Source organism: Anarrhichthys ocellatus, unplaced genomic scaffold (genome assembly GCF_004355925.1).
Source record: "Anarrhichthys ocellatus isolate YVR2014 unplaced genomic scaffold, GSC_Weel_1.0 scaffold57, whole genome shotgun sequence".
NCBI lineage: Eukaryota > Metazoa > Chordata > Actinopteri > Perciformes > Anarhichadidae > Anarrhichthys > Anarrhichthys ocellatus.
Window position 1 is genome coordinate 1873848 of NW_022280087.1, and position 14849 is coordinate 1888696.

Sequence of the window (14849 nt, forward strand, 5' to 3'; positions counted from 1 at the left end):
TACATACGTATATACATACGTACATACGTATATACATACGTATATACGTATATATATATACGTATATACGTATATACATACGTATATACGTATATATATATATAAAATATATATATATATATATATAAAATCAGTGGATTTGGACCTGTACACAACAAAAGGCATTCGACCAGCTGAAAAATTGTCTCACATCACCTCAAGTGCTGGACACTCAATGACAACAACAAAAAGCTGAAACTGTCAGCGGATGCATCATCATAGAATTGGTACAGTCCTCCTACAAAAGGAGGGAGACGGAGCAGAGTTATGCACAGCTGAAGGATAAGGTGTTAGGATTGACATGGAGGTGCGAGCAGTTCAGAAACTTCCTCATCGCAATAAATTTCTGGACTGCAAGCCACTTGTTACTTTGTTAGTTTACCAGGCAAATATCAAGCTTCCTCCCAGGATCCAGTGGTTTTGACTCAGCCTCATGCAGTACAGCTACTCCATTTTCTATACCTAGATAAAACCCTGCTTACTGTAGGCACTCCCTCGTGGGCACCTGTTGAGTTTTATTTAATGGAAGAATCCTAATCTGCTTAAATTAGATAATGAATAGCCTGCCTGCCAGTTCAACACAACAAGCAAAACTTGGAGAAAGGCTGAAAGGGGACAGTGTTTGAGGCCATCTTCATTTTACCTGAGAGGATGGCCTAATCAAGCAGACTGGCTGAGCTGTACTCACTGTGTATGGTGAATTGCAAATATGCGCAACTTTGTATTACATGAGGGAAATCCGGGGATGATAAGGTGTAGAAAGCAAGCCAAGGAAACAGTAGGGTGGCCCAGACTGAGAAGCCAACTGAATGAACTGGGGAAAAAATGTTTAATGATACCGATACTGATATTGGTCCAATACTGACTCAAATAGCTGGATCCGGTATTGGTGACAATGGGTTGATCTGGTATTGGATACCATTATTTAATAAATAACAATTCAGTAAACTTAAATCTTTGTATTTATTTGTTACATTTTGTTTTACAAAGTGAGGAGAGCTATGTTTAAGACAAGCCGCATGTTGCCTTACACATAAAATAATGATCCCAGTTTCTTCCACACAGTGAGGCATATAGCTAATAATAGCTAGTTTAACATGCGTATAGATCGGTACTTGGTATGGGCCGAATCCCAAAGCCCAGGTATTGGTATCAGGGCTGAAAGAGCCGGATCAGTGCACCCAAAAAAAACTCCAAAACATGTATCACAGTACATGCCAATCCTTTCAAGTCACCCTCAACACCTACTACTCGAGATTTGTGGAGGTTGCAAAACTGAGAACTTCTTCTGAAGACACAGCCTCTCAGAACTTTTACAGTGATAATTGACCACAGTTCCCAAGTCAACAGTTGGACTTTTGCAGGAGCCTATGGGTGCATGCCATAGACTGTATATAAAGGTGGACAACATGGCAGCTCTCCAAAAGTGAAGCCAAAACATCTTAATGCTCCCTTGTAGCTTGCTGTAGTGTAGTTTATAAACCCCGCCCCCTCCATGTTTGTGGATGAGACATGGACCAAACAAAAAAAATCAAAGTACACAAAATACATTTTTCCAAAACATGGTTTCTGTCAATTTAGGTAGTTCTCATCACCCTGATGAGTGTACAGTTTTCTGAGTAGTGGATTAATAAGTCGTATGAATAAGGAGGTGGTTCGGGCGGATGTATGGGTGGGACCTCAATACCGTGGCTCCACTACCCAGTCACTACTGCGCAGACTCTGGTTCCAAATGACGTTAAAAGCACAAGATGGCAGGTCCCGTATCTGGGATATTTTGGCTTCACTGTACAGTGGGAGGAAGTGGGGACGCGTTGTCCCTCGATACAATCTATGATTCAGATGCATCACAAGTAGCCCTCGGTTTGCTCAAAGCAATGGAGAAGCAGAGCGCCATGTCCAGACTGTGAAACGGCTGCTAAAGAAAGCGCTAGACCCATATCTTGCTCTGTTCGCTATACTCCATTGTCTAATGGCTATAGTCCTGCTAAACCTTTCCAGCATCCATACCTGCTCACTCTAGAAATTGCTGACAGTTTAGTCAGTTTACTTTGTGGATTTGTTAATAAAGATTAATTTGTACATGACCAAATAAAAGGGTTGCCTAACCTCCAAACTTAAACCAACACTTGCTGTCACATTCAAACAGGCCCTTTAATACACACAATAATACCACACGACATCAGAGTTATTCATTTTCTGATGCCGTTAAAGGTAATCCAGGGATTTTTGCTGCTGGAAAATAAGCCTATAGATATTAAAATAAAGATCCTTTTGTTAAGACAAAAAAAGAGTTCCATGGATATAGTACTATACTGTATATACTGTATATGCATGACATGTATACTACCATTTGTACCTTCGTATCCTGATGTTCTTACAGTATGACTCCTTTCATAACCTCACCTCCATAAGGCCCCCTTCATACAGTATATGTAACAAGAGGTGATCCTTGGTCAGATCGTGTATTTTACCAGCAATACATGACCATAGTGGTGGGCTGTCAGGGCCAGCAAGGCCTTCTCTGCTGGCCTGAACATAATCACAAAGTTATAGCTATTTTATAATTTAATCATTTATTTCACAAATACACTACATGTATTCTAATTATTTTTTCCATTATCTTATTTTCTCATTGCACAGCTACTGTCTTCCTCAGTTGCTCTGCTTCCAGCACAGCTTGTTTTGAGTAGAGCTTTTATCCAATCAGATTTCACCTCTGTGTCTCTAGGTAAGAAGAGAGGCCCGAGGCCCGCCGTTCCAGTTTAAGTAAATGGAGACGATATTGTTGATTGTCATAGTCTTCAACCAATCAGATCTTTAGTTTGACATGTTGGGCGTATTCTTTGACGTGCCAGAGCTACCGAGGTACTCCCACAAGTATGTCCGTATTAACGTGCAGCTCAGCATTAACGTCCGGCGGGATTGGTCAGTGGGCTAGCGTGACCGTTGTGACGCTGAAGCAGCTAGCAGAATTAGTATTAGTAGTAACAGTTCAAGTTGAAAGATATGTAAGAAGTTATGACATTGTTAGCATTTTGCTTGGTGTAGATTCTTTTTTTTTTTTGACCTAGCTTTGTTTTTTTAACACTCAATGGCTGAAGGAGGAGAAACGGATTTGGGAGTTACTGGCAACGCCTTTCTGGACAAGGACATTTCCAGAAAAGCTGGACATTATAAGAAAGGGTCGGCCAACCCCACAGCTAGCAGCCCTGAACCAGCCAGGAAAATAATTTGTACGAACAGTGTTCCTGGCTAACAGCGTCGGGGAAGCGTTTTAGAATGCGTTTTATTTGCAACTGAGCGTCTTGGTATTTGGAGCTGTTTGGAGCTACGCTAACCTGAAGTGGCTAACCAAATCAGCAACACGACACCAAAAACTTTTGGAGAGACCCGAGTGGATCTACAACTCAACAAACACGTTCGCAGGAGGACCTCTGGCTGAAACTGAACCTCACCGATGTTCTGTACAACCACGGTAATAAATTCTTTGTAATCAAAGAAAGGAGGATGGACTTTGTCTTTAAGTGAACAGCAGCTTTGGTAAGTGAAGTGCGTTTGTGTTTTTACATCTGCAGTAGCGTTACTACTGTTAGATTTTCTATGGTGTTTTTATGATATGGTGAATATTGTTCCCTCTGATGTGAATAATATTTGAATGGCTCGTGCACTTCAGTGTGCGGCGGAATAAGTGTTTTAGCGCTGCAGCATTGCTGGATTGATTTGTCATGCTTTGTTGTCTTATAAATATATGTGACTAGTTCTTGTGAGTTTGTTAATTACATTGATTTTGACTATATGCATTGTCCGTTAATGATGAAGCATCCCGTCATGTCCGGGGTTAGGGTCGGACATTTGATTCTCTGTTTGGGCTGTTTTCTTTTACAAAGCAAGAATTATGGTCTGGAGAAATGGGGATTGTGTGGAGATTGCTTTATCCCTGTTTGAATCAGTAGGGAACAGCTGCCTAAACGCTGCGGGGAGAATTTGTAGCTTGTGTGTTGCCTCCCAGAACACACGCGCCACACGAGGGTGTGTTTTTGTTTTGTTTCCGGGGTCAGAGTGTGTGTCTCTTATGCTGGGTGGGTTGCCAGGTTGAGCGCAGTGGCTCCACCGAAAGAACATTATATTTCCCACAATTTAAGCTTCTGCATTTTCCAAATGCACTAGTATTATTCAAACGTATTGTTCGTTTCGTAATCCTTGTACTGAACGGTTTAATATGAATACGTGTATTGTTACACCACTAGAAACAAATAATAACCGTAGCTGTGGTGTCATAATGAGGTTATTAGGAGGTGGTTCAACTGTAGTAGGACAGCACAGAAGGCCCAGGTATAAAATGCACGGCCCACCACTGCCATATATAGATAAAAGGAGAGTGTCTGCAGATGGGTTACCAAGACTATAAAAAGTGTGCCATGAGCCTTGGAATGGTCAAAGACACTGAACATTTGTTGTTCTACTTTCCCGCCTGAAACAGTAAGGTCTTGGGTTGTACTCAAACGGGTTCAGTGATCATTGTAATCAAAGAAAACCCTATACTATCACTAAAATGTTATTATACAGTATTTTAAATGGTTCAGAAGAAAGGGATGGACCTTTAATAACAAAACACAGATTGATTTAACCACAATTACGAGAGCAACTTGATGCTGATCTACCAGTCAAGTCAAGTCCATTTTTTGTTTTATAGCACCAAATCACAACAGAAGTCATCTCATGACATGTTTCATATAGGTCTGTACCCTACTCTAACCCCCTGTAAAATTAGTGCTGGGAGTGCTGCTGGTTATATATTCAGAGGACAGACTCGTTGCACTCACTTCTTGACAAGTGCATCCAGCTTGTCATCTTGTTTCTGCAGGAAGGCCAGGCATTTCTGCAGCACACAGCTGATGTAGTGCATCTTTATGGCAAGGATCTCATTCATGTCCTGCTGCTTCACACACTGCTCACACAGCATATCCATCACCTGGTAACACTTCTCCAGAGCTGCCACATCGACCAGCACAGGGTTCTCCTTCACCAGCATGACTATCTGACAGATTGGAGAGTAGGTTAGATAAACATTTCTGGACAGAAATAATGTCACTGATTGAGACATAAAGAAGAGAGTTCATCAGCAAATCACCAAAGTCATAAGAATTCATCCTCTGGGCACCCAGGGATATGTGTACAAAGTTATATGGCAATCCTTCTAATATATATCATTCTATTAGGCTAGATAGAATTTTATAAAAAAAATTTAAAAAAACAAAAAACTTAAATGTCAACCGCATGGTGGTGCAAGAGGAAAAGTCAGGGGATCCCCAGGGGGACCAGTTGGCTTTATCCTCTGAGGAACAGGAATTCTTATTGAGATATTGCCATCCATTGGTCACATGGACCTTAATGGAATTCAAAGAGCACTGGCCTATCTAAGCACCACTGTGAAAGTAATCTCTATTATTAGCAATACACCACAAACCACAATCCTTATTCAGTCCAAGGATGTAGTCAGTGGAGGGTGGTTGCAGGAAGAGTTGAGAAGTGCAGGGGTTAGTGGGTTGGTGGGAGGGGGCCTGTGTGTCGAAACTGTCAAAAACTTAACCCGCTCTGCAGCCACGGTACTTCTTCCTGATTTTGTACGGGATCTCCAGCTTCTTCCTGGGTACCTTAGCCGATCTTCCGGCAAGGAGTTTTTCCTTGGTGTAAACAAAGGAGCTTTTCCCTCCACAGCAGGCACTCTCATATCTCCCCAACAAAGTGAAGTGTCTCAAACACCAGTCTCTGGAATAGGTACAGCCTGTGTGTTCAGACTCTTTGCAGAGATAACAAAATTAGGAGAATGTGAATATATGACCAGAAACTTGATCATAGCTTATATGACAAAATGCAAGCTGAAAGATCAGTGCTGATTGTGTGTGCCCATGCTGCTTTACATAGGCACACACACTGAGACCACCACTATGAGCTGGTTTCATTCATTTAATTCTATATGATTTTATTCAGTGGGTGATATCATGTGTTTAGTATCTTTCAGCTGCTGAGGAGGCCCATCTTTCAACCATTAATGCTGAACACCATTAACGCTTTAGAAAGAAAGTTAGATTTTTTGGAAGGGGTAAAGTTTTGCTCCAGTGACGCTAGAACCCCTGGACAGAATACTATAAAACAAGGGGAAGCTCTTCTTTCTTCTCTTCAATGTCTTTTCTCCTATGTAGTTTTTGCTCTTCGCTCTTTAGTTTGATCCGTTACCTATAGCAGGTGGGCCTTCCACCGGATCTCAGCTGAATCCCCAAGCCGCACCGAACCTGTTCAAGTCCGGCTTCTAGTCAACTTTGAAAGAAAGAAACTGTCACGGGGCATGGAGGACTCAAGCGCAGACAGTCAGATGTAGTGAGAAAAAGGGTTTTAATGACTCACAAACACAACAGGGAATCCAAGGACGAGACAAGAGACGAGGGGGGAAATCAGGCAGGGCAGACAGACTGGGAAACCAGGAACAGGACGAGCAAAAACGGGCAGGTAGGTATGAACAATGACCTGGCAGTGAGTGACTGAGAGACAGGGGTTTATAAAGTGACTTGAACAGGTGAGGAGAGTTGTGCTGATGAGGGAGTGCTTGATTACTGATCAGGGACAGGTGAAGGGAGTTGGACTGGTGCTGAGGGAGTGGCTGACAGGTAAAGTGAGGAGCTACAGAAAAACACACAGAACACACGAGGCAAAGCCTGATCGTGATAGAAACTTTGAAAAAAGAAACTCTGAATTCAACCACCATCTTTTCAGGGGGGTGAAAAGATGTTAGCATCTTGCTAACTGTTGAGAGACACATATCGGCTCAAGTCGGGCTGCCAGTGGGACGGAGCACACACAAAAATGACCAATGACAAAAAGGACCTCCAGCAAAGAATCGACGGCCTCCTTCAGCACAATTTTTCCCTGGCCATCAAAACCGCAAAGGGATACTGGGGTTGATAATATAGACTACTAAGTAACCAAGACGGATCTCCCATCAAAATAGTAACGATACTGAATTGCTTCCCAATGTCTTAGCTGTTGAACAGTTCATTACTTCAATTGATTGTAATTATCTGAAAACTCATCTCATACTCATGGATTACTATAGTTCCTTTATACACGCTCTGTAAAGAAAGAAGTCAAGTATTGCATACATTATTAAGAAACAAAGGTTGAATATCCAGTAAATAATTTGATTTGGCTGCAAAATATTTACTCAAATGTAGATATTTATGACCTCCTGTTTCTAAAACATTTCAAATTGGCTATCTTTGAATAATCTCCAGATAAGTTAATAGTTATTTTATCAGTCAGCTCTTTGTAACAGTCATGTTTGAAAAGCTCTGATTGCGTACAATGCACGTGCTAAGTTACAAAAAAATTCAGAGGTGCACAACCAAAGGCTTCGGAGCTTTGGCGCACCATGCACAGGCCATGATTACGTCATTTTCGTGTTGGCGACCATAAACTACGCTTTAGTTCGATTTAAGCAACAAAACTACTTGTCTAGTTTAAGACAAAGATGTGATATACTTAGTTCGGTTTGGTAACAAACCTACTTGGTTAGGTTTAGGAAAAGATCATCGTTTGGGTTAAAATAACTACGGAAGTGCCGTTACTGAAGTACGCAAGTTGGGTGACAAAAGATTCAATGTTGACTTTTCATTTCACATTCAGGACGAACAGTGGTCTCCTGGCTGAAAGACCGGGGTTTGTTGGACACATCCACCTACTCAGCGTGGGCTTTTACGATCTTTATACTTCCTGAATCATAATTACGGGGATAACATACAAAATGATTTCATTGGATATCTACAAACTATTGACCATTTTGTTTGTGGGTATAGCTACGAATGATGGATGACAACAGTCTGAAAACAACCATAATGCAGTAAGAACATAATTCAGCATGTGCAAACCAACCACCCAAATGCTCATAGCATTGATATGTGTAGACCATGCTCATGAAGAACTTAAGTCTGTTTAGATATCTGGTTCACACTATTCAGAATAAGCATGTAAAGCTGAAGGCAAAGAAATAGTTAATACTGTCTAATTGGCCAATCAGGTTACTAATAACAGAGGGCTTCTCACTCGGCAGTCTGCAGTCTTGCTGCTCTTGCTGTAGCAGCTTTAGCTCTCGGTTTCAACGTTGTTAGGCTGAAAAAACGGGCATGCAGGGTTTCGTCTGGAGATCTTGAAAGCCTAACTAGAAAAAGAAATTTCTGGACATATTTTGGACATATTTTTCAATGAAAACAGCTTCCTCCTGCGGCTGAAAACAGGGCCACTGTAGAGCTAAACGATTTACATATTTGCAGTTATTTGCATACCATTATTTGCGTTCAGGGTTCAGTATTAGTTATGGATGTTTAAGGTTCCCTCATGCTGAATCCTGATGATATTAGAGATCTCTTAACTCTTCATCTAGTGCCAGCTGCAGGTCAAACTTCTCACATATGCAATCACATGCCAGTGAACCTGTGAATAAGTGGGCAGGTTTTAGCTCATTAGCAGGCCTCACCTTGACCGGGTTTAGGTTGGTGGTCATGATGATCTTGTGCAAGGGTCCTGCCAGCCTGGGGGGTAGCCTGGGCTCTATCTCCAGCCCCTGTGGTCTTGTGTAATACTCCAGCCTCGCCCGCGAGAAGAAATTGTTTATCACTGTTACACAGTCATGCTGGCCTGGAAGGAGAATGTACAGGTTAAGATGTAACCACCGTCTCGGTCACTAGTTAACTGACAACACAGTCTAAGCCTGTCTCACCTACAAACGCTGCCATCTGAGCAGCAGTGCGACCCACAGAATTCACCAAGTTTTTCTCTGCTCCGGCATCCAGCAACATGGAGGCGATGTCTGTCTTCCCTGGAGGAGGTGGATCAGAGATTTTCATTTTAGAAATACAACACTACATTGCATCAGCAATTATTTTTCTAGACTAAAATGACAATGAATGTTAGTCTATTTAACTAGAATTAGATTTTTGAGAACTTCAAGGGAACCGTACAACAAACGCTGGAAAACTGAGTGACAGTTATACCTGACAGGCCAGCAAACATGAGAGCAGTGTATCCATATTCATGCTGGTTGCAGTTGACATCGGCCCCATACTGCAGCAGCAGATGACACATATCGGCCTGGCCCTTATACGCTGCATGCATCAGTGGAGTCATACCATACTTAAGAAACAAATGAGAAAGACAACATTACATGAGGAGTTAGCTAATTTCATGCTGATGAACCTGGAAAAAGAAGCATGCCAGGCATTTACTTAAAGCAGCATCAGCTGATTTGTTTGATCACTTGTAGGGCAACAAGCTGAAACACATTGTTAACATTTACATTACAGAGTTGGTAATTAGTGTGTAGGATTACGGGGTATCTAGTGGTGGGGTTACATATTGTAACCAGCTGAACACCCCTCACCTCACCCCTCCCTTCAGGTAACATGAAAACTCAAAATGCCACATTTATGACACTAACAGCAAACCTGCCACAGAATTCCTGCAACTGCTACAATGCCTCAACCTAACACAACACATTAACTTGGATTTGGTCTGCTCCACTGGTCTTACAATACATCAACTCCACTGCCTTAACTTCAACATCTCTGACCAGCTGGCAGTCACTATGGACATTGACAACCTTAATGGTAAATGGTAAATGGACTGTACTTGTGTAGTTCTTTTCTAGTCTTCCGTCCACCCAAAGTGCTTTCACACTACTTGTCATCATTCCCCCATTCACACACTGATGACAGGGGCTAGGTGCCACCTGCCTATCAGACTAACTCGTTCACACACCGTAGGCACAGCTACGGGAGCAATTTTGGGGTGAAGTGCTCAAAGACACGTCGACATGCAACTAGCGGAGCCAGTGGATCTAACCGCAGATCCTCTGATCGAAGGACAACCCTGCTCTCCACTTAGCCACAGTCGCCCATGAAACCCTATCTTCATCCTAAAAGAAAAAAATGCAAAATCTCTCACAGAAATCTCAAATCTATCTCCCCTCAGCTCTCCCGTGCCAGTCAAATTTCTGCCTCCCCGGGCTTGTCCGATTATTCCTCCGATCTTGTCAACTATTAATATGACTCTCTCTTCTTGGGTCTTAACTAACTACCATTAAAACCCAAACTTTCTCACTCACACACTCAGCTCCTGGGTATACTCCTGAACAAATGAAATCCTGTAAGTGACAGCCTGAAAGACTCCAAGACAACTGGTTAAACAGTGCATGTCCAAGATCGGAGATCGACAGGCGGATCGGTGCAGCTGCAGCAGTAAAGCAGGCGCTGCACCGGACCGTCTTGGTGAAGAGGGAGCTGAGCCGGAAGGCAAAGCTCTCAATTTACCACTCGGTCTACGTTCCTACCCTCACCTATGGTCATGAACTCTGGGTCGTGACCGAAAGGACAAGGTCGCGGCTACAAGCGGCCGAAATGAGCTTCCTCCGTAGGGTGGCCGGGCTCAGCCTTAGAGATAGGGTAAGGAGCTCGGTCATCAGGAGGGAGCTTGGAGTCGAGCCCCTACTCCTTCGCGTCGAAAGGAGTCAGCTGAGGTGGTTCGGGCATCTAATTAGGATGCCTCCTGGACGCCTCCCACTGGAGGTTTTCCAGGCACGTCCAACTGGGAAGAGACCCCGGGGAAGACCCAGAACACGCTGGAGGGATTACATCTCCCAGCTGGCCTGGGAACGCCTCGGGATCCCCCAGAATGAGCTGGAACATGTTGCCGGTGAGAGGGAAGTCTGGGTCAGCCTGCTTGGCCTGCTGCCACCGCGACCCCGACCCCGGATAAGCGGAGGAAAATGGATGGATGGATGTCCAAGCCTTCACAGACTACCTTCAACAAAACAGTCATTACAGCCCAGTTCACCAACTTCCTATACCTTATACACACGCTCTCTTTTCCATAATAAACAAACTTCTTAAACCCAGTGACAAGTGCAACTCTTTCTTTCATTCTTCCAAACAAAAACCAACACCATTTACAGTAACCTGGCCATCTTCCCATCCAATCTTGCTAAGGACTGTCTCCCAGCTATTTCCTCACTCATCACAGATATAATCATCTCCTCCTTCAGCTTTGGTTCAGACCCCCAAACACTCAATTGGCTGCTGTCAGCTCATCCTCAAACAACCTGGACTCAAGCCTGACATTATAAGCAATTTCTGGCCCATCTCAAATCTCTCCCGTCTGTCAAAAATACTGGAACGGGTTTTTGCCTCCCAACTCAAAGCCCAACTCGTCTCCAACGCCTTGTTCGAGGCATTTCAATCCACTTTCTATTTACAGCAGAGCACAGAACAACAACACCCTCCTCCTCTTCTCTGACTGTCCACCTCAGCATTCTCATCCTCCTCGACTTCACGGTAGCTTTTGACAACATCAACCACACCCCTCTCTCCCGCCTTGAATCCTCCCTCCACTTCACCAGGACTGCCCTCTCCTGGCGAAAGTCACATCTCACACAGACAACAATTCATAAACATCAACAAATGCTCCTCATTTTCCAACCCTCTGTCCCCAGGCATTCCACAGGGTGCAGTGCTTGGTCCTCTAGGGCGAAGGTTTGGTTTCAACATTTGTTGGGACACATATTAGGTATGGGGTCTGGGTGTCCTCCTCCAGAACATTTTGAGTGTAAAAACACTTAATTTCCTGTATTCTGTTGATTTTTTTCTGGAAATGTCTTTATTGATGTAAAGGAAAACACAAAAGTAATGCCCCTGGTGGCAATTCAAAATATAAAAATATAATGCTGTAAGGCTCTCAGGCATTCTGTATTGCTTTCAAATATCTATTATACTTTTCTTTAATTGTTATCTCTACTTTTATTGTCTTTAACCTCGTTAAATATGCATGTGGCACCTATTCACCTCAATGAAACATTCATTCATTTTAATTAATTTATAAATTCCTGGAATTCAAAAGCTCATTTGTGTTTCAGATTTCAGCTCATGGTCAAAACCTTCTGCACATTCAAAAAATTTCCCAAAAAATCCCAAGATGTAAATGATATTACAATATATTTATATTTCATAATATTTAAATATTTAAATTATTAGGGAAATAATTGTGTTCCAGCAGCAGGTTACCAGCAACAGTAAATACACAGCAAGTAGAAATAAACTCCAGTACATCAAGAACCCTTTTTTCCTGCTCCCGTGATCACATCACCCCCGTCCCTGTCCCACAAAGGATCCAAGTCCTTCCCCTCACTCACAAAGCCCTCCATGAACAGGCCTCCTCCTACCTCACTGACCTTCTCCACTGCCACACTCCTGCCTCTGCTCCTCTGATGCCAACATTCTGTCTCCACCACACAGGACCGAGTACCAGACCTGGGGAAAATGAGCCTTCTCCAGAGCTGCCCCATCCCTCTGGAACTCTCTCCCCAAACACATCCGAGATCAACCAGTCCATGTTTAAATCACAAATCAAAACTCAACTTTTCAGAACTGCTTTTATTGTGTAATTCGTGTAATTCGTAATTTGTGTTGTTTATTTGTTTTATCATTTAATTTATCAAAACATAGTAGTGCTGGAAAGTTTAGAATTGTAGTATGCGTGGAAACAATGACATGGTCCTTAGAGGTTTGCAAGACAGCCCAGCAGGCAAATGTAGAAACTTTGGATGTAGTATTAAATATACAAATTCCCTGTGTATGCCTTATATCACAGACAGAAAACACTTGAAACAAAAGGTAACTGTGTGGGCAGTGATGTGAAGCTCTGTCACCACATCTGATTCTGACAGACGGCACTCTGAAGGAGTCTGTGAGCTACATGTAGTGGCGTGATGCTATTATCAAATACCTTTGAGGGCTGTGTCTGCCTCTCAAGAGTCAACTCCATATGTCTCCATCACAATGGATAACATATGTTACAGTGACATAACTGTTGCATTGTGGGTGGTCAGGAGGGGGGACGTAGTCATTTATATTACCATCATTTTGTAAGACACATCTTGAAACATGAGTCTCCTGTAATGTTGTATCATTTTGAGCACCACAAACCAGTTGCCATTGAGCACTACTGTATCACCATATTACATTAAAATAAATATATTTTTTAAAAAGAGTTGTGGCAGTTTCTCAACCTTGGATCTGTTGCCCCACACAGGGTCACTTGATAAGGGTCCAGTAGGATTTGTAATACTTACACTACTGTATATGTTGTTAACAAATGGCTTTTCATTATATCCATATAGGAGATTATGCTAAACAAATTATACACAAATGCAAATTTACAGGACAACCCTTGCTAGGAGTGACAATTCTGTGATGCAAGTTAAGGTCACAGTGAAGAAAGCCCGTCATGTTAGAGGGAGAAATATGCTCTATTGATGTTTTGGGTAGACTGGTCCTTTCAATATGAAGATCAATCTGACTAAATCTGTTTTACATAAATACATCTATTAGTGGAGGCTGAAAGTTCAATTTTAACAATAGCTTGACAAAACAAATCTGCTTTTTTTTTTTTTTTTACTTTGAAAGCTCCAGAAAAAGTTATTGAATTGTTGTTTTTGTTCAAACACAAATGACTGTTTATGAATTACTTTAGCTGCTAACATTAAAACAATTTTCCCTTTCTATACTCATACCTCATCCAAAAAGTTGACTCGTACATCTTTGCTAGCAAGCAGCTGGGAAGCTTCCTGTTCATCACCTGTAGACCAAAAGGCATCACTGTAAAAACATAGCTGGTGGAGACGTTTGAGGTGTGGACATTAGAGCAACAACAACAGCAACAATAGAGGAGAGATTTCGCAAAAGATGAGTGTCAAAAACAAACATCAATACATTACAATACATTACACCATACAACATTACGACTGTTATCATATCATTAAATATATATATATATTGGTGCAAATTTTGAATTCTGAATTTTCATTGTTTCCTTACCAGAACTATATAATCTGGTAGGAAAACAACATTTTTCCATGAAAGAAAATTAATTAGTTATTCATTATCAGTGTCTAATTTCCTTATGATTAGTGCCGAATTACATATTCATGTCCAGGACACTTTTTTTTTAATTTTCAAAAAGGACATCCCCATAAAATACAATAACAGTACCATGATTTTACACACCCAGTAATATCATTAAAATTATATGGTAAATATTGATTTGAATACAGTGCAATTTCAACGTTTGGACAATTTACTGTGCTACAAAATGATCTTAAGTGAGTGCCTAAAATGTTACTGTTAATGAATCAAATTAATCTACAAAATTTGTCATAAACAAAGTTTTCACAAGAAAAAATGTCAAAGGTTTATAATAAGTGAGAAGAACAGTGAGTGAATAAAGCTAGAAGTGTAATCTTATAACTGATAAATAACTTACTACTTACCAGCACTAATAACTTGCAGGATCTTCCTCTCAGATGCTGATAGATCTCCTTTCTGAGAAGCAGCCATCCTCTCTGATCAGCTCTGTTCTGTCTGAATGATCTGATCTCTTCTGTCCTGCTCTGCAGTTTGGTCCAGCTGACAGTTACAATCTACGGGTAGACTGAGAAACTGCTCGGACACAACAAAGAATGGATCCATCCCTGGAACGTACCACTATACCAAACCAAGGGAGAGACACCTGTTGTCTGCAGTATAAACATGCTCAAAGGAATATATATTGTATTGATTTCATCTATACATAAAGTTTGGCTCTGACTAACTCTGACTACTGAATGTGTTAAATGTGTCATTCAGTCCAGACTCACATGTACTAAGTCATTAAGCCTAGCTACATTTACAGAATCAAGTATGACAAGCTGCAGCTTCCGTGAAAGCACC

General features: G+C 41.8%; 1 protein-coding gene across 2 annotated transcripts in view; it reads right to left on the bottom strand.

The window, feature by feature from the left end:
• The window catches only part of LOC116396591 (ankyrin repeat and MYND domain-containing protein 2-like), a 42683-nt gene extending 28111 nt beyond the window's left edge, over window positions 1–14572 (bottom strand). For both annotated transcript variants that reach the window (XM_031871279.1, XM_031871278.1), the window contains exons 1-6: window positions 14411–14572; window positions 13655–13719; window positions 9087–9225; window positions 8813–8911; window positions 8570–8730; window positions 4866–5080 (exon numbers count right to left, since the gene is read on the bottom strand). In XM_031871279.1, the coding sequence (XP_031727139.1) occupies window positions 4866–5080; window positions 8570–8730; window positions 8813–8911; window positions 9087–9225; window positions 13655–13719; window positions 14411–14477 (746 nt within the window). In that variant the 5' untranslated portion in view covers window positions 14478–14572. The remainder of the gene's footprint in view (window positions 1–4865; window positions 5081–8569; window positions 8731–8812; window positions 8912–9086; window positions 9226–13654; window positions 13720–14410) is intronic.
• Between the last annotated feature and the right edge of the window lie 277 nt (window positions 14573–14849).